The sequence below is a fragment of the Cariama cristata genome, unplaced genomic scaffold (genome assembly GCF_000690535.1).
Source record: "Cariama cristata isolate BGI_N322 unplaced genomic scaffold, ASM69053v1 scaffold40396, whole genome shotgun sequence".
Lineage (NCBI taxonomy): Eukaryota > Metazoa > Chordata > Aves > Cariamiformes > Cariamidae > Cariama > Cariama cristata.
In genome coordinates, this window is record NW_009623406.1 from 1 (window position 1) to 19,980 (window position 19,980).

The 19,980-nt window shown below is 43.1% G+C and overlaps 1 protein-coding gene across 2 annotated transcripts; it reads left to right on the plus strand.

Annotated features, from left to right (window-relative positions):
- The first annotated feature begins 2,733 nt into the window (after positions 1–2,733).
- On the plus strand, positions 2,734–17,045 carry ZNF706 (zinc finger protein 706). 2 transcript variants are annotated; one of them, XR_696470.1, is made up of 4 exons: positions 2,734–2,923; positions 4,125–4,232; positions 4,873–5,166; positions 17,021–17,045. XR_696470.1 is itself a non-coding variant. In XM_009702711.1 (3 exons), the coding sequence occupies exons 1-2, from the start codon at positions 2,789–2,791 to the stop codon at positions 4,218–4,220; spliced, it is 231 nt and encodes a 76-aa protein (XP_009701013.1). In that variant the 5' UTR covers positions 2,787–2,788; the 3' UTR covers positions 4,221–4,232; positions 4,873–6,888. The 2 variants fall into 2 exon arrangements, 1 of the variants encoding a protein (XP_009701013.1); XM_009702711.1 differs by lacking the exon at positions 17,021–17,045 and having other exon boundaries at positions 2,787–2,923; positions 4,873–6,888.
- The last annotated feature ends 2,935 nt before the right edge of the window (positions 17,046–19,980 follow it).

Here is a 19,980-nt window from a genome sequence, read left to right on the forward strand (position 1 = left end):
GCTCCCCGCCCCGGGGGGCCGCGGCTTCCCTCTGCCCCTTCGCGCCTCAGGCCGGGCCCAGGCCGGGGGCTTCCCTCGCAGTGGTGCCGGGCGAAGGCCGAGCTTGCTTCTCCTCCGGCCCAAGCCCTCCTTCGCCTGGTCGGGGAAGGCAGGGTGCCTCAAGCTGGTGTTTGTTTCTGGAAGTGACAGCGGAAGCAGCTGTCGGTGTCCAGTTTTAGGACTTGCAGCTCTCTGCTCCGGTTCTGATTACTTACAGGGAAATGACCCTGCGTGAGGCATTAAGGTACTGCAGGCTTCAGTCTCGCTGCCCTGTAATGCCCGCGCTGTTGCTGTTACGGTTTAGCAGCTAATTTTTCTGTGGTGTTAGGCTTCCTACGTGCGCACGCATTTTTATTTCAAAACAGCAGGCCGGTTTGCTGGGCTCTGTGAGGGTGTGCCTGATAAGGAAAACAACACTTATCTGTGTTGTGCAACTGAAATACAGATTTAGCCTTGTAGATGAACTCATCATTCTTTTAAACGAACTTTGGGATTATTTTTGTCACTCTCTTAGAATACTGATAGTCCAAATAATCTTTATTTTCCAGCAGTTGAGTATTCACTCTGTGTGTTTCAGCTGTGCTAGTGTAATTTGCAGTATTTGAACTCTTGGATTTTTAGCCTCAGGCATCATATGGAGGTTGATATTTTTAAACAGATGTATTTGTTCATGTTTTCTTGTTTGTGTCTTAAAGTAAAACCAGCAATTGCCAAGTACCTACAAGCTCAGTGTGGTTGGCTGTTGCAATGTACTACTTAACAAGCTCTTATCAAGGGACTAAAATACAAAGTAATATGCAAACGTTTTAAGAAAATAATTCTTTTTTATTACATCTGAATAATTTCTATCAGGAGCCCCCTGACATCTGGAAGATTACTGTAATGCTAGTAAAATAAACTGAAATAAAACCTACAGTTTTTTTTTAGTGTATGCAAAGCTACTGGCAATATCTCTTTTTTTTTAATGGGAATCCAGTGTTCTCATTGAGCCATACTGTACGTAAACAGTGTGAGGCCCTGGCTGGGGTGTTTTGGAGTAACTATAGCATACAGTGAAACATAGACTGGTATTTGTAGTCTTACTAACATTCAATGCTGTATCTTATGGAAACTGCTGAATGCCACATGTATTTCTGAATGCTTGTTAAGAGGGTTTGTGTTTTCTTGTGTTCAGTTTTGTTAGCCATATGGACTTCTAAATTCTCCTTTAGAGAAATGGATGGGGGAAGAGGAGGGAACACTGAAGATGCAATGTAATACTTCTGCAAAGGGTTACATGATGGTGGTATATACCATGAAGGAACTGAACTGTGGCCTGAGAGCTGCCTCTCAATCCGCAGGAGCTGCTTTGGTTCTCAGGACCATCTTTTTGCTCAGTGTTAAGCACTGTGATGCTACATGTCCAGAAGTTCTTGCAATACTAGTGAATTTCCAGATGTTGCTGATGTTTCATAAAAACTTCATTTTCACAATGGTTTTAAGGGCTTTTAATGCATATTTACTGGAGATCGGTCTTCATTTGGATAGGCCTTTCTCTCTCTTGCAGTGGAAGACCATCTGTCCTTGTGGGAAGGACTGCATGACAGACCTGTTGTAGCCACGTAGTGTCTCTCACGAGTACCGAACCTAACAGCAAATGCCCAGGTTACGTAGAGGGGTGATGACCAACCAGCCAACCTCCTGGGAACGTTAGACTTTACCAGTTGTCCTGAAAACAATGGACTTCAGTAGCTGTCCTCTGCTTTTATAGTAAGCCTTGGGCTTCTGTGAGAGCTGCACAACTGGATTGTGCGTGGGCCGTGAGGGACTGTGAGAAAGATAATAGTGGAAAGTGGGCTGCTGGGTTATATAAGCAGGCTCCGAAGCTGGCTCTGTTGGTGTGCCCAAATCCTGCCTGGTGCCTGCTCCGGGGGTGAGCTGCAAGCAGATTTGGGTGTCCTGGTGGGCTGCTTGCAGGTGGAGTGTTGGGGTTGTAAAAAAACACTGTTTTGCTGCTCCCTGAAATGTAATTTTTGTATCTCATTTCTTCTTCTGGTGGACCTTCTAGTGTTTGCTTCCTTTATGCTCCTGTGTGTTATATAGAGTAACTGTTTCTGATGGAGGCAATTTTACTTCTTCTTAAGAAGTATGTATGCATGTAAAGTTGGCTGAAGATCAGAAAGAATGGCCATCTGTAAAAATAGCCTTGAATAAAGAGGGGTGACCTATTGTTCTTGGCGTTCCCAACTCCAAAGCAGCTCACAAGCACATACACCAGAAGACAGTAATACAGCTTGCGTAATACTTTGATTTGCCTTTCTTGGAACGTGTTTCAAGTTCCAGAAGTAAAGGTTGAATCTTAAGCTTTAAAAAAAAAACCAAAACAAACAAAAAAACCAAAACCAACAAAACCCCTAAATTTTACTGTATCTGTGGAAATAGAGAATGAGTTTCTGTTAACTGTAAAGGAAACTAATTATTCTGACTATTGAAAACACTTTTCAAAAGTAGACCCTGAAGCTTTGTAGAGGAAGAAACCTTAGAATGGCCTCATAATAGTGGTGCATGTTGTAAGAACAATACTAAAACCAGAGAGTCTTTACGTAGTAAAGCGCTTGAACAGATGTCTGTTATATGTGAGTTATGGGAGTTGTAGGCCTTAGGGACAGAGCACATGACTGTATTATGCTCATGGTTACAGCTTCTGAGTCAGCTAGCAGCAGTAGTTTCCCACATTTGTAGACTAAATGTCTTCTTTTTGTTTGTAGATATGGCTCGTGGACAGCAGAAGATTCAGTCGCAGCAGAAAAATGCCAAAAAGCAAGCTGAGCAAAAAAAGAAACAAGGACATGATCAGAAGGCTGCAGCCAAGGCTGCCTTGATATATACCTGCACTGTCTGTAGGGTAAGAGGAACTGAAGACAAAATACTATTGTAGGCAGGTCTGTCTTCCAGCGTAGAGCAGAATTTTTAGAAGATTATATAGTAGAAACTAAAATACTACTTAAGTGGCTGTCTAGCTTGTTGGTATAAGAATTTGCATCTGTTACGTGACTTGCTTACAGATTGCACAGCTGTGCTGATAATTGAGATACGAGAAAATCTGAGAGGTCATGTACAGCTCTGCTTTGGGTAGTGGTCTTGCCTTTTGAATTGCAGGGGTCTGCATGTGCTGTTAGTACGACGTATAAAATGTAAAAGGTGTGAGATCACTTCCTGTTTAATCTCCAAATGGAAGCATCTTTTCTGTGTGATGGAATTGGCCTGTCTTAGTATCGCTGGTTATTGATGTTAATATAGAGAGGAAAAGTGGCAGTGGCAAAAGCTTTATTGTAAGTTTGATACACGGTAACTTCTACTAGAATAAATTACTTGACAAGGGAACAGAAATGGGAGCACTAATCAGATTATACTTTCCTTCTGGCTGGTTTTCATGAATGTGCTCATTTTGGAGCTGAAGGATAAACTTGCCATTTTCACTTAAATAGTCAGTCCCAGAATAGATTTGTCACTTTGAATGTCTTAAATAAGATTCCAAATTAAGGGCTGCTCACTTAAGTACTTGTAGCCGGCTCCTCCTCTTGTAAAATCAGGCTGTAGCAGCAGTCACTTTGGGCAGTTGATGCCTGCAACTGTGTAGTAGCAATGGCCTGGGATAGCTTGTGCTAAGTAGAGAATCAGTCTATGCCACATAGCTCTTTGGCCTATTGATAAACAAAAGAAATAGCTTTCATAAAGATTTGATTCTTAAAAGGATAAATATTTTATCTTTTAGATGTTGAAAAAGAAAATGGTAAGGTGGTAGGTTTTCCACCAAACCAGCATGTGAAGTGTAAGATCTGCAGGGAAATTTCTAGCAAGAATAATACTGTTGATGAACATGCTAAAACAGTGTGACAGTAGTGCTTAAAAGCACTTCTCTGAAAATCTGAGGTTAAATACTCTCTCTTAATCTGCAGCTAAATTAATGGTGCTTCTGTCACTAGAGCAGTGTCATTGAGGAGACAATTTGCTTCAGGAAAAAGAAAATAAAACATAGGCAGGAACAGGTTTTGTAGAATTAACTCTTGTACTGTGTATAAAGTTAAATGTCTCTCTTTAATCAGACACAAATGCCGGATCCCAAGACCTTCAAACAGCACTTTGAAAGCAAGCATCCTAAGACTCCACTTCCTCCAGAATTGGCTGATGTTCAGGCGTAAAGTTGTCTACAGGTCATTACCTTATTTTTTAAATGCTTGTCTGAGAAGGGTGTATGATTAATCAGTTTTTTTACCACCATCAACTGGGCCTTAAAACTTGCTTTGTTTAATTTCATATGAAAATTAACTATAGGTTAAAGTTATGCCCCTGAACTGTTACACAGGAGAAGCAAGCTAATACTTACATAGGTGAAATGGCTGTGGCATTTCACTGTATGTGGAGGTTGTTTTAAAAGGGATTAATGTTATTTCAAATGGTCATCCTTAGAGTTGTAGGAAGACTTTAGTACTAGTTCTTGCTTTGAAATGTTAGTTTTGCTTTCAACAAAATACATATCATAAATAGAATCTGTCTGTTGCTACAAAACATGTAATGGAAGTAGTTGTTTGGTATATTTCCAACAATGGAGCCTTTTTGTTCCTGAAGCTATGCAAGTGACTGCAGATTTTTCTGCATTCAAATATAAAACTTAACCTCTGTGTTAACTATAGAAGAGATTTCCCAATAGCCAGTTGTTAGGCTGTAACTGAAAATGGTTATAACAAAAGACTGAAATGAGGTAAAAAGCAGTATTCTGGTATTTCATTCACTCAAAGGTAAACAGCATTGTGTAACAGTTCAGCTTAACTGAGTTATTCTTGTTTTTTGTAGGTGAAATCATGGCACCTATTGACTCTTCTACTGTCAGACCTTACATAACAAACCTGCAGCTGCTTTTCTAAAACTGTTGATCAGCAAAAATGAAGGGGCTACAGAAACATTCATATTTTTATGCTGTTCCCTCTTGGGCTTCATGCAAAGACAATTCTGTGTAAATGTACAGTTGTGCCCTATTTGGAGATCCTGAAAAATCAGTCCATACTTGTTATAAAAAATTTTTTACAATTGTAATTATATTGATGTTCATATTGTGTAAAATAACTCATTTAATAAAGTAGTACTTTGATTTTACAATATCACAGATTAAATCCTTGTAGAAGTTCTGTTTCTGCATTATCTGCCTTATAAAATAATAAAAAAGACAAAGTGGAATTTTCCCCATCCTGCCAAAACATGAGCAGTATCGTTCCACTGAAAGTAATGTACATTACAGTAAATTAATCTTAAGTGAAAAGGGAAGCTGCTCAGATTTCCTGTTCAGTGTGCTGCCTGCTTGAGCCTGGTCACTAGTGGTCAAGTTGTTGGCTCAAGGCGCAGCAGACTCCCTAGAAGCTGCATGAGAATTGTGAGACTTCCTTCTACAGTTTTTGTCCTGTCTGTTGGAGTCTAATAAGGCAAGCCATTTTGAATGGGATTCCTGTGCTGTGAGGGATCATGTTCCTTGAAGTCGTGCACTGGAGAGACTCTGGTTATGCTTGTTATCCTTTATACTTGGCAGATGGCTGAGGAAGCTGAGAGGTGGCACGATTCAGTGCTTCTGGGTATGCTGGCTTGAAAAATGCTTGCAAATACTAGGTTAAAGCAACTCTGCTTAGTTGAAAAATTGATTTGAAAAGATTTTTAATGATATTTTGAGCAGTCAGCCACACATGTTCCCCCTCAAATGCATCTGGTTATTTCAGTAGCAACTCTTCAAGAAATATGCAAAGTAGCCAGCCATTAATAACCTTTCTTCACAACCAGCTTAAAATAAGCCTGTTGGAGAAGAGCCAAAGTAACTAAAATAATATGGCTAGTTTAAGAAATCGGATGTGATTGAAGTTGCATTGACAAGAAAAAGCTGGATAATAACTCTCTGGCCAAGAACATTTGAGCAGCTAAACATAATAACCCTTAAAGTGTTCTGGGCTCAGTTCTAATCCCAGATGTACAGCACAGAAGTACTGGAGAAACATCTGAATTGTGCTAGAAGGTCTGCTATACAAAATCACATCTTTGGCATTTGGAGGGGGCTTATTTAAGAGCTTAAGTTTTGACCTTGCAGTAAGAAGCAATACTAGAATTGCTGTGATTTACTGGAGTTACAATGGGTATAAAAATTCTGGCAGTCTAAGTAACCCTTGCTGCGCAGCAGGACTGTACATCTGACCTTCAAATGGCTTCCTGAAATCTAGGACCGTAGTCTCAAAGACTCATTCACTTAAAAGAATGCACTTGGTATTTTATTATATAAAGTCAAAGCCTTTGTCTTTGTCCACTCATTTGCTCTTTATTGAACTACTTCTGTGGGACTAGCTTCCTGTCCTCTTTGCTGTGACAGTATCTCTGTAAATACTTACTTTGGCATAAGGTTTCTCTGTATGATAGTCACTCCAGGATAGCCTGTATTCCACTTAACTTTTATAGATAATGTTCTCCTCTGAGAGTAATCCACTACTGCACTTGTACACCTGACATCAGAATGTAACGCTTCATTTATTTTTCGTTAATGTTATCAATACATATATCCTGACAAACTGGCTCCCACAAGGCGAGAAATCTGCTCTTGACCTTTGTGCTGTATGGGGAAGAGGTACTTAAATGTTCTGATGTTGTAGTTTGTCTAAAAATATGCTGAGTGCAAATGGATAAAGACGTTTCTTGCACTGATTGGTATTTGGTAATCTGGTTTTACTTTGGAAAATGTTCTGGGATGTATCCCTATAGCTTGGTCCCAAGATGAAGTATATGTTCTATTCCTCCAATTCAGATTGTGTAGCATTAAATAAACAGATTTTGTTTCGTAAATAATCTCTCTTAATGAGCACTGAAGAGCTGGAAAGCTGCATCGCTAGTGGGATAGTTAACTTCAGTTAGAATTGTATTTTCAAAACTTAATGATGCTTCAGTTGAAAATACCCTATGAAATGATGGGGGGCTTTAATGTACTTAGAAGGCAAGGGTGATCCTCAGTTCAATAAGATCCCTGGCTGCAGTGGCTGCAATCTCAATTACAGAAATAAATGAAAGCTATGACTGAATTGTTATAAAGGCTTTATAAGTAGAGGGGGAATGCTATCCGAAATGCGGGAATTGTCCTTATTTAGAATATCTGCAATACGCCTTGTACCTAAAAGGTCAGAGGAAGGACTAGGAGCTCCTCATCTCTTCCTCATCTGAACGATGGCACCCTGTTACCTGGCTAAAGACACAGTTGTACATTGTAATGTGTCTGATTAAAGAGAATTAAAAAACTAAAATGTAAAATGTCATACTTACTGCCTGCTTTTAAAAACCAAGTATTACTGCACTTGCAAAATGAACTTGAAGCTGTCTAACTTTACCAGAAAGAAAAAGAGGCATGGAAAGTTGCCCATGTTCCCTTGAGAAAGATTCCTCATTGTGCAGGGACAGCATTTAGGTAAAGGGTTCTTATGGTGTCAGTATGGGCATCAGCTGTCATGGATACTTGTGGAGCAACTTTAAAAAGTGATTTTGGATTTTCGGAAGCCTGCATCTCTTCTGGGAATCTTTAAGTGGCATCTGAAATTGCATTTTAAGCAGGGCTCTTACTCTGTAGATCCCAGAGTAAAAGTTAGCACATGTGATTATGATGAGGCCATCTCAGCCACTACTGAGTAATCAAGAACCGTTTTGCAATTTGTGTTACTCAGACTTACTTAGGCTGGTTTCTGTACCTCTGCTTTACCTGTTTCTTAAGAGTTTCTGGTTTCTTGCTATCAAAAAGTTGTGTGAAAAATCTGAAACAGAAGGTGAAGACAGTTACCATGTAGCCTTAAGGAAATAGTTGACTTTATGCAATGCTCTTGAAACATCCCTGGAGACTATCCCTTTTGGTTATTTGCTGTTGGGCTGAAAACACTTCAGCTCAAGTAAAGCTAATGACCACGGGCTGTTTGCAAACCACACAGTAATGAAGGAATTTGTAGCATTTCTGTGAAGTATATTGAATTGTTTTCCCATCTTGATAAGAAGAGCTAATAGATGGAATTTCTTTTATCATCAAATATCAATAGGCTTGAGGTCTGTTTTGTTTCCCATTTTTACAGAAACAAATTGGGAAGTATTTGGCTTTACTAGAAGCCTGGTCTTCCCGAGGTCTGACCAGTAAACTCGGATCAGTCCTACAGAATCAACAAACAAAGTAAAGGTCAGCTTGTGTTTCTGTCCACTCAGCCCCGTTCTGCTGTGTATCATTTGGGGGGCCTTTGATTTACCTGTTGAGAAACTTAGCAGGTTTTGCAGCGGACTTTGAATTCAGCCACAAAACTCAGCTTTGGACTGGTATTCAGGGTGTGCTTTTCCATACTCTGTAGCACCATCAGCAATATTGCTCTCGTCCAGGCAGTGGGGGGGTGTCAGGTTCTGTCTGTGGAATTTTACTGTCTGTTTTGAAAATTATTTGGCAATTTTTTAATGCGTTGTCTATTGTGTTAGGAGTTTTATGTAGATAAGGCACAATAGAGACTCACTGAGGGAGTTGCGTTATCTTGGTAGCTTTCAAAAAAAGGTGGAATGGATTGGGTGTATATTTTACAATTCTCTTATGTGGCTTTTAGCATTGGGGTTTCTGGGAAAGAAGGAATCCATAGTTGTCCCAACCGTGTTATCTGACAAGAATCTGTTCAAGCAGTGTCTTAGCTTTTTCAGGAAATATGGCACAGCTTTCCTCTGACAAATACGTCCATTAAATACGTAAAGTTAAGGTCCATACAGCACTTTGATGGCACAGCAAACATGTTTGTGTGTTCCCTGTTCACAGCTGTTAGAAAATCTCTAACAGTGTGCAAAACATCACTAAATGCTGGAGATCTTTCAGAGGAGTAAGGACTAAGGGAAATCTCAAAAAGTTACCTAGGCCATCTCCTTGCTCTCAAATCTGCGAAGACTGTAACTAGCAAGTCTTTAACTCTAAAAAGCTTCCTATGAGAGGGATCCCATGACCTTGTAAGCAGTGTGTACCACTGTTAAAACGTACAACTGGAAAGTTATCACAGCAAGAGTTCATCCCTGGGAGTTAAGTCAATTACTTACTGTCCTTATTGGCAGTAGATGTGATTGTAGTGTGCCCTCATTTGAACGTTGCTATCATGTTCTCCTTCTAGTCTTCTCTTTTAAGTAAACCCACTTAATTGAATCACTCTTCATAGGTCACGTCCTAAGTCTAGCAATTGTTGGTGCTTTTCTCTGGATCCTCTCCAGTTTAACTGTGCTCTTAAATCGTATGGTCCAAAATGTGACCCAAAGTGCTGGCTGAGGCTGGTGCAGAGCAGCTGGAACAATTAACTTCTGGCACTTGCATACACTAGTACTGCTAAGACACACTGGAATTATATTTGCCTTTTTGCCACAGCATCACATTGACTCGCATTCGTTCCTGGTCTGCGAACAGCCCAGATCCGTTTCAGTACCACTAACGATCTCCATTTTGTGCCTGTGTGTTTAGTGCGGGCATACCTGTCTCTAATGGATCTCAGACCGAATTTATCAAGATATCAGCATTCTAGACCTGTCTCCTGTGCTGTTTACAGTTCCCCCAAGTATGGTATCATGGGGAAGTCTTGCAAATGTCCTCTTTTACTCTATAGTGTGAGTTGTTCATGAGCACACTGGTGGGACAGATCCCAGGCAAAGCCTCGCGGGACCCTGCTTCAATATCTTCCCAAGTTCCCAGTAAGCCTTTGGTAATTGCTTTTTGAGAGCATTTTGTACTGCTGTGATTCTACTTATGGTCTGTATGGATTGAAGCCCCATACTTCAGCTGTGAGGACTTCACAGAATGACAATGTCAAAGGCCTTTACAGCAACAGGGAGATTTGGGGTCTTGTGCAGCTGTGGCCACCAGCCCAGTTTTCACGAAGGAGGAAATGGGTGGCATGGGGTACGGCATACTTTGTTCCTGACAAGTCCACGTTGGCTGGCTGTTGCTGGGTTACTTTTCCATGTGCGTTTACAAATAGGATTTTATAAAAATTATTCTAGCCTTTTTCCAGTTTCAGGTTGACTGACAGTGTCCCCTTCTTTTTAAATTCCTTGTGTGTGTCCCACTGCTCTCTTGGACTCTTTTCTGTGCTCAAAGACTCATGGTCCACGCTGACATGGCTGATTGCCGGAGCATCCTAGGCTAAGAGTAAGCAGCTATTGCCAACTTGAATAACATCTAAGTCCTCTGAATACTTCAACTTACTCTTTCAACTTCTTAGCATGCTTTGTTTAGTTAACTTTTGACTGAAGTCAAAAGTGCTGTTTATTACTTATTTGTAAATCTTATCTTTCATTTTCTTTCCTTCCTCATCAAGTAATGTACCTATACTTAACTTTATCTTTCCCGAGATATTTATATGCTTTGTATCTGCCTTTTAGAACCTCAGCGGTTTTTTTGACTCTGCTAATGGAGGTGTTCCTTTGTTGACTTTTGAGCCGTCTAAAACCCAGTCACTTACCTATCTCTCAGGATCCACACTCTTGCATTTATAACACCTTGCACAACCACTGAGGCCAACTCTTTGAAAATCCTTTTGAGGTTTTTTGTTGTTTGTTTTTTTTTTTTTTTCACAGTTTGCCCATCGTGAAGCTGTCAGAAGCTGTATATACTCTGTCCTGATCAGTTCGTGTCCCAAATGTGCCAGAGCTGCAGACCTTGTCATTAAAGTTTGAGCTCTGCTAAGTATTTACTTACCCCCATGTTGGCAGTGAGAAAGACACTACAGACCGGGCTGGTGATAAATCTCCTGAATGTGCAATAGCTGTTATGCTGTATATAAAACTATATAGCACTAGTTATGGTAAATGCTTGAGTGACTTTTCATCAGATGTCATTCTGACCGTTTCTTCCTCTGGTTTTCAAGACTGTCCCTAAACTTTAATCATTGCTGTCCTTTTCCATACGGGTGCCGATGTCAACCAACCCCTCACAAGAGTATATCGTGTCTGTCTTCTTTACCTTTTGTTTATTGACAACAGGGTAATACCCAAGCTGCCTTTGTGTCTTATACAGTGCTTTGCAAAATGAAGGTATGCCAGGAAAACAAATGGATGTTAATTGCACAGCATACTTTCAGGCCGACAGGATGGGCCTTAATTTTTATCTTCTTATTCCTCATGTGCCTTCAAGTTCCAGTAGCTACTACCTGCTGATAGTTTTAACTCTCTTTTGGTATACATGTTTTCTTTAGCTCTAAATGGTCACTGCATATTTTGCAACAACGTGGTTACTTTGTTTTGGATTATTTGTGGATCTTTTGAAGCGTGAAAACTGAGTATTTATTTCCAACCAAGAGAATAATTGAAGAACGATGTCTTCTGAAAGAAAGAAAAAAAGTCTAAAATGTTTGTGTATGTCCTGCTGGTGTTCAGAATTATTCTTATCATTACTCACTTTCTGTTACAGTAATGCTTAAGGCAATGGCACTTTCTGTTGCTGAAGGAGATACAATTCAGATTTCATGTCACAGCTGGCGGTGTGCGGCTTGGGAACTGACCGCGGCTGTCTCTGTGCAATGGAGCTCCTCTTCTCTCCACACAGAAACAGAGGGAAAAATAAGTTACATTTGTGACTAGATTTCACTTGCTGTATTTTGTATGTAGAAAGTAAATTTGGATTGTTTGTGATTTTAGAAAAAATTGCTTAACCCTTAGATACTTTTTCTAAAGGGTGCCTACTGCTGCTATTAGCTCCTATCAGACCAATGCTAGAAGAGAATATTTTTCTTAATGAGGTCTAAGAAATACTATTTATTAAGGACCATATTAAGAAAGGTTAGGAAATAGTACACAGCTGCTTTTTGCTGCTGCAGTAAATCATTCAAAGAATTTGCTATTAAGCATCTGAAAGAATGTGACACTGTTTGGATCAAAACTGCCACTAGTGAACGAGGACAACTTTTCAGCTTCTGGACTGCTTTCTAAATGGACAAAGCATGCCTGTATTTTTCTCAAGTAATAATTGAATTCTACATCACTGAAGTCAGTAGGAACTTAATTTTGTCATGTGCTAAATATTCACGTGCATCTGCAGAAAGCTGCTAGCTTGAACACCTTTATGAAATCTATAAATCATATGTGTTACTAAAATCAGTTTAACTGACTTCTGTCAATCAGAAGACAATTTCTGCATGCCTAGGAGATGCAGTAGTCTGTCCTAGAAAGCATATACAGTGCTGTACCAAGGCAGACTTCACAAACTGTAGTTGATAAAAGTCCTAAGATGTTTTTGGACTACAGTCACTGTCAATCCTCAAAATTTCTCCTGGTCTTTGATCATAAGCCTCATAATTGGAAGCACCGTGTGGGCAATATGACTCTGTGGGCCTCACAGATGCTAGTCCCCCATGGACAGAGATTTGGAAAACACTCGTTTGGACACTTCTGAAATTAATTGTCTCTCTTGCTTGCTCTGTGGCTCCAGGCATTTTCTCAGGACCCAAACATCTCTGTGTTGTCCCCCCCTTCCCCACCTGGGCTGGGTGAACAGGTAGGAACGCAATCATGTAACAGTAAAATTGTCCAGTGTAAAACTACTAACTGCAAATACTGCCTTGATTGCACTGTCTATTTTTAGTCAGTGGTGGCCCGACTTCACCTTTCACTCCTATGAAGGGACAGAAGCAACCTGGCATCTGCAGAGGTACTTTCTGGGGCTGCTGCTCCTGAACGCAAGCCTCACGAGCGGCGTAACTAGTCGTGTCGAGCTGGCCCTAGGCCCGAACTATTAAAACCCTTGGCTGAAGATAGCCAAATTTGCAGAAAGGGAAGTATCTTAAAGGCAATCCTGTTGTTCCTATTTGTCAAAATAGGCAGCTGGCAGAGGAAAGGCTCTCTGTGTCATTACAGGGGAGGGTGGTGGGTTAGAACTGCAGAGTAACCTCCCGTAATGCTGGGCACCAGAGAAACACTTGAGAAATGCCCAAACCACAAAACAAATTTCCATTGGTGCTTGTATTTCTTTGGTCAGGAAGGAGAATTCTTGCTGAAGCATCTGATACCGAGTGCCTGCCCCAAACGTGCTCGGTGTCAGAGCTTTGGCCATGGCTCTGTGGGCAGCAGAGCCGTTTTTAGCTCTTGCTGCCCGGGGCGAGGTGGTCCTTCTTCTGCCTCCCTCTTCCCTTCCCTGCTCCCAGCTGCCAGCCCCAACATCACCCATGTCAGGTGCTTACGGGGCACTTTCATGAGCAAAGTCAACCCAGCAGCCCAACAGAAAACCATCCCTTTGACTTTTTCCAGGCAAGTGAGCAAAGTCAGCCACTGGAAGAGTCTGACAAACCGAGGTGCCCATGTCGGGGAGGTTGTGGCTGGGAGCAGGGAAGTGGCAGGGAGTCTGTATTTCTGTACGAGATCAGCAGAGACAAACAGCTTTCCCTTGACAGCTGCCATGCCTGAGGAAAGGAGAGGGAAAGGTGGGATCCCAATTAGAGACTGTAAGAACAGTTCACCATGCGTTTGCTTACATTAAATGTTTGCTTTTGAGCCCTTGAGGCTGGCTCAGAATTGATTGATTGCTAATGATGGTCAAGGTCCATTTAAAGGCAATAAACTAATAATGTCTTGAAGAGATTGTGCTTTGTATGGCACCCGTGACAGATATTTTGCAAGTACCAACACACCATCCATCTAACTAATGTGGTAATGAATGTGCTAAGTGCTTGGGTGATATTTTTTTTTTTTCCTCTTCTATCCCTCCTTGTTGTGGGTATGTCTATACCAGACCTCCACATGCTGCATTGATCCTTACCCAGATACTGATCTCTCCAAGTACTCTTGAACAGGCTTGTGTATAATTGGTGTCTCAGGAAGGGAAAAATTGGATAGAAACTTAAAGAAAGCTGATGCTGAGACTTCCTTGTCAGCAGGGAAGTTAATGAGCTGCTTTTGACCAGAATTTGACTCCAGCAGATGGCATGCTGTAGAGCTGGCAGGGAGAGAAAGGAAGTCCTTCCATTTCCAGGAAGCTCCATGGGAGGAAGTGAACAGGAAAGCCCAACAAAGCAGTCACCGTTCAAGAGGAGACTAGAACAGGGAAACGGGAACATCAAAAAGTGCCACCAAAAAAACCAAAGGTCGGCCGTGAACTCAAGAGCCAAAAAGAGTGCTGCTTCCCAGAAGTTCTTTGCAAATGGCTCTGGCTCTCAGGCAGGTATAAGGTCTACCAAGAGCTTGTTGGCTTAGTTGCTAAAACTGATTATGAGAAAGTATTGAAATGTTATTCCTTCTGAAGGTTAGTTGTCCAGCTTCTTGAAACAAGTAAAGCTGTTACTGTCCCCCTGGAGAGTGAATGGAAGCAGATTATAATGAAACAGATGGTGTAGAATTTAACTTAAAATGAAGATTCTTCATTATTGAGATTGGTCTGTCTCAAGCCACGCTTCAGGCATATTGGTATGTGGAGACATTAAACAGATAATCCCAATGGTTACGCTTGGTTCAATTTCTTAGTTACCAGATTTCAGAGTGCTGGACACATCATTTATTTTTGAGATAGGCATCTCTTCTTTTTCCTAAGCTATAGTAATCCCCATGTATTTTAACAGGTGGATCCCAATCTGTGGATTCATACTGTGTAGAAACAGCCCTTGTTTTAATTCAGGAAGGTATATCAAAACCAGCATTATTATTTATATTCTTTTTGTCTTCCAATGGCTACCATTTTCTAGTCTCTCCATTCTTATGGCAGACTTTTCCTCATCCCCATTTCCAGCCAGCTTTCTAGAGCTGTATAAGTCTTTCCTCTTCAAAACCATGAGTCAGCTACCATTTTTACTCTCAATAACTCCTCAATCTGCCTCTTTACAGTGGAATAAATCTCAGCCCCTCTCTCTGACATTTCCATGTGAATGTCTAGCCAAAAAGCTGTAGCTCCATACTGCTGAAAGAAATCTCTTAACCTTTTGCCCACAGCTTTTCACCCCTTACTCCTTTCTCCATTGCTACCACTATCTTGTCCCTTTGGCTTGTATGTGAGCCCTTGGCTTGGTTTGGGTCTGCATCTAGATCCCTCTGTACAAGTTAGGAGTCTTGCCGATTCTTCCACCTTCCTTAGTCAATGCTTTTTTCCAGGTCAGTGCTTTTTTTGACTTCTCCTCTGTGCCGCATCCCTTCCACTAATATATAGCCTTCACATATGCTGCCTGCCTCTCTCATTGCTTAGAGAGTGGGCATCCAGAGAGCAGGCATCCAGAGAGCTGCCCAAAACATCGTTTTCCTCATCTGCTGCTTACCTGTATTCACCTCCCCTCTGTACCGTCCTCACTCTCTCTAGACCTCACTGCCTCCCTTCAAAGCCCTGCTTTGCCAGGATACGTCCCAGAAGTGGGCAGCAGCTGCCAGGCTGCTCCTGCTGTCCTCTCGGTCTCTGTCCTCGCTATTTCCTAGCACCTCCCCATCTCCCCGTACCCCGTTGCTGCCTTTGCAGCATCCACCGCTGGGGTCTCAAGCAGCAGCTGGCACAGCTGGCTCCAGCTCCACGGCCAGGGCTCTTTGGCACTTCCCGAAGGCACACCAGTCACAGCCACACCGTCCGTTTTCTCAGGCCACATTGACAAGTCCTTCCCCTGCAGAACAGGTATTGTGCTTTGACAGAAGTTGTCGCAGCTGCTAGATACTGAAACAACTCTTTCTCTGCCTCTCTGTTTTCTTCACTGGATAAGCAGTGCGTGGACAGCTGAGGGGCTCTCTTGGTCCTTCTTTGCCAAGTTAATTGTTTACTCCACAAGGTCTTTGCTTTTCAGACTATATATTTTTTAGTTAAGATTTACTGCCTTGGCCCTTAGCATCCAAATTCATGCAAAGGCAGCTTTTTAAGTCTGCATTTCCCTCCGCCATGCTGCCTTCTCCTTTTCTGCTCTCTGTCACACATGCAACCTTATTTAGTGAGAGGGAACTGGCAAGTCGGAGACATGAGGGCAAGGCTCGGGACCGAACGGGGCGGAGAGCAGAGCTCCACATCCACAGTCCCCCCCACCCGATGCCCTCTGCGCTCCACTTGCCGTGAGGTGTTCAGCACAGCGGTGGCCAGGTAGGTTTTTTACTGCACCGTGAATGTTCAGGTGGTAAAGAGTTGCCCCAGAGAGGAGGGCTTGGGAGCAGCCCTGACCTGCTCTCCCCACGCTTAAAACCACTGTGGTACCGAGCAGCCTTCCTTCTGAAGTGAGAAACCTTAAAAACCTTGGGTGTGTTTCACCACTACGTATTTAACGTAATTAGTTCCCAGGTCAAGGCTTGCCACTCCATGTTTTACCCCCGGTGAACCCTGAACTGCCAACACCTTGCAGATCGGCTTTGCTGAATTTCCAGCACCTCCTGCCCAACCTGTTTGCTTCTCCCTCTTTCTCGTGCTTCATCATCTCATTTATTTTTCATTTAGTGTCATTCTGTCTGGAAAGACAGGTCTTGTGTGAGAGGAAATGAATCCCCAGCCCACCGGCCCTCCTGCTCGGCACAGCGCACAGTGAGAGCGGGCAGTATGAAATCCGCGTGAGAGAGCCCACCTACCCAGCTCCAGTGCCAAACAAATCTCAGGAGCAGGATTTGCTGGGTCTGGCCCTTACGTTTTGACCATCAGGGCAAGAAGGTGGTCTTTATTTTGCAGCCATTACCTTTATCTTTAGTGGCATCACCCAGCCACCTCTCGGGATCATTTCATGTGCCTAAGTCCTCCCTAACTGTCATCTGAAGTGTTGCTTGCATGTGTGTTCTGCTGTATCCTGCATTTTCCAAAGCACTGTTACTTTTTGGGCACAAACAGCCAGGTCCTGGACTTGCTCAACTTGGCTGTGGCTCTGCATAAATACAATTCATGTGTGTCTTGATATGGGGCCATGAATTGTCAAAAACATACCTTAGGTGCTGATTCAACTTCAGTTGGAGTAAGATTAGCCCAAAATTTCAAACTTCCTTTGCAGGTAGCATCTCTTCCTTCACATACATTTTCCCTTAAAAAAAAAAAAAAATCCAAGCTGGTTATAATCACAATTTATAAAGCTATTTTTTCAGTCTTAATTTCTTGCCATTTCAGACAGAGCTACAGGGCTACTCTTTCAAGCAGCTACCAGGGTATTCCCCTTCCATGCTGATTTAAATTAGCCAAACAATAACCCCTTCAGTAATTAAAACACCCATAAAAAATCAGAAGAAAAAGCTTCCCATTTAAATCTGTGTTAAACCAATTCATCGGAGTGACACGATTAAAATCTTTGGGCCAAATCCTCCTTGTCCTCTTCATATAAGCAGTGCTTTTGAGAGCAAAGAGATGAGTGAGAACAGCATTTAGTCTGTACATTAATAATGTATATCCTTTGACTGACAGGGAATGGGCTGGCAGAACAAATGAAAGCACCCTGGGGTAAGAGGAAGAAAGCCTCAGCTTGCTGCTACAAACTGCACAGGCATAAAAGTACATTTTGTTCCACTATTAAATAAGGAGATTTGGGATATAATACTGTCTCCTTCTGCAGCCCTTCCATTTTCTGCTCATGGCAAAGAGGATAAAACTGTCCACAGCTGTAATTGTTCTGTCCAGTGCTCACATGCCCGGGAGAATTAATCATGATCTGCAAAATCTGCTCCTCTTAGCTGCAAAGCAGCACGCTTTTGTACAGTAAACATCTACGGGCCTCTGAGTCCAAGCACCCCAAAGATGTGCCCTCCATGTCCCAGCCCTGCGCCCCGCCAAGCTGCCCCCTTCACGGCTGCGATAGCTCGTGGTGGACATCCAGAGCCTCCTGATCTCACCTGGCTTTTTCCTGGTTGGAAAGGCATTGCTGTCTTTCTTTTAATTAAGACGTTTAGGAATGGATCCGTGGAGACAAGAGCCACGATCCTACGTGAGCAGCCCCAAGCGCCGTGGCTGCGGCGTGGGGAGGACGCGCTGGGTGGGTGCCTCCGGTCGGGGGCGTGGGGCTGCCAGGGCCCGTGAGCGGATGGAGCCAGCGTCCAGCCTGCGTGGCTTTATGTCTTGGGACGGGGTTAGTGTTCATTCGAGTTGGATTTACTGCTTTCCTTTGTTTGTGAGTTGTTTATTTTTTTTTGCAGGAGAAATTCTAGACAGACATTATCTGGTGAATTCAATAATATGAGGGAAACAAAGCAAATTCCAGGAACAAATTACCTCAAATTTTGCACAGTGTAATAATGCTGCACTTCTACCATCCTTCCAGCCATTCGATAATAATTGTTGTAGTTAAAATGAATTCATAATGTTCCTGTCTAGCTTCTGCCAAGCAGCTCTTCCCTGTTTGTTACTGGGCTGTTTCTCTGGATGATTTTTGTAATCTTATTTTATCTGGTATTTTTCATGCCTCCAGAGCAAAGCCAGAAACTCATGCATCAGTGCTGAAGATAGTCAGGGAGGGTGAGTCAGCTTTTCACTTCCAATCGTAAAATTAAGGCTTAGTAACCAACGAAGACCTTCTAATCAGGGTAAGCACCTTGCCATTCCCTTGATCTTGGGCGCCTAATTTCTACCGTGCTACAATTACTACACTAAAACATATTAAAAGAAGCTTGTTTGGATGCTTCACAGCCCAAAGGCAGGATGATGCCCTCTCGCCTGGGCTCCCCTTCTGCAGAGCAGCTGAGCAGACCTGTGCACAGCTGGATTTCTTCCCCAGCTTGCACCCAGACTTGGTCATTGCTGGGCCGCATGCCCAAGGCCAGCTGGCGGGAATGCCTGCAGCCGTCGAGCCCCGTGAGTGGTTTGGGTTTTCCACAACCAGGCAAGCCCGGTGTTGAGACCCGAGAGGACGAGGGAGGACGGCAACGTGTGCGGGGCAGGGGTGTGACTGCCCCAGGTGACATGGGGGGTCCTTGGGGCCAGGTGGGCGCTGGGAGGGTGGCGAAAAAAGAACACCGCGGCTGGTTAGGGATGAATATGTAACATCATAAATTCTTTATAACACGTAAAGAACCACTAAGAAAAAAATAAAATGTAATCATCATGTGCACTAGTTTGCGTCCTGCCATTTGAAAGCTTTCTTCTTCAGTGGCTGAAAATCAAGGTGCCCAGGTCAAGCTCCTCTTCTGGGCAAACGAGAGAAGATCATCCCCGAAAGGCACTGCTTCCCACCACAGCTGGGGCTCAGGAGGGGCGGGGGAGATGTCTCCTCATGGGGCTTCGGCCCTGATTTGATTTTGACAATTAGTTTAGAAAAGACTTGACTTTTAGAAAGTCAATGTACGCAAGGGCAGTCCCACTCCTGAAGTCTGAATGGCTTTAGAGCATGACCCAAACTCGTGGTTTTCGTGTATGGGCAGTTAAACTTTAGTTTAAAAATACGATTAATTTAAAAGCATTATTTCTCTTGCTAAAGTTTTTTTAAAATACTTTTTTAATCCTATTTAGCTGTCTGGCTGAAGCTTCTCCAAAGCTTTTGTGCCAGCAAAAGCAGAGGGTTATTGCAGCTCTGCAGTGCCAGTGGTAGGCTGCCACCCAGGGTAGATGACACCAGCTACCGAGGACCGATGCGCGCTCAGGCCATCCTCAGGACAGTGCTGCCTGTTGCTCGGCCAGGTGAAACGGTGTCTGGACAAACCTTGCCCTAAGGTTGGAGGAGCCTGCAGCTGGCTGGCAGGAGACAGGGAATGGCTGAGACAGGGCGAAGAAAGCAGAGAGGAGACAAACCAGAGGAGAGAACTGGGATGGTAGGTGAGGAGAGGGAGTGATTGACCTGGAGGAGAGTGGGAAAATGGGGACAGGTTGAATGACAAGAGACTGGCATGAACAGGGGGGTTGAAGGAAGCGGGGTGCTGCTGGGGAACAGGTGGGAGCAGGTCTCGGCAGCCCCTGGGGATGTCCCCTGCCAAGCACAAGACGGAGCCCAGGAGTCCTCTGCCATGAGCGAGCCCTTGTGAGACAAGGTGCCCATGGCGGGGGGGCGGGGGGGGGGG

Bases quoted from the DNA above. Each gene is read 5' to 3' on its own strand.
- ZNF706 (XM_009702711.1), top strand. From the start codon at position 2,789: ATGGCTCGTGGACAGCAGAAGATTCAGTCGCAGCAGAAAAATGCCAAA. The intron at 2,924-4,124 runs GTAAGAGGAACT...CTCTTTAATCAG, and splicing joins ATACCTGCACTGTCTGTAGG to ACACAAATGCCGGATCCCAA.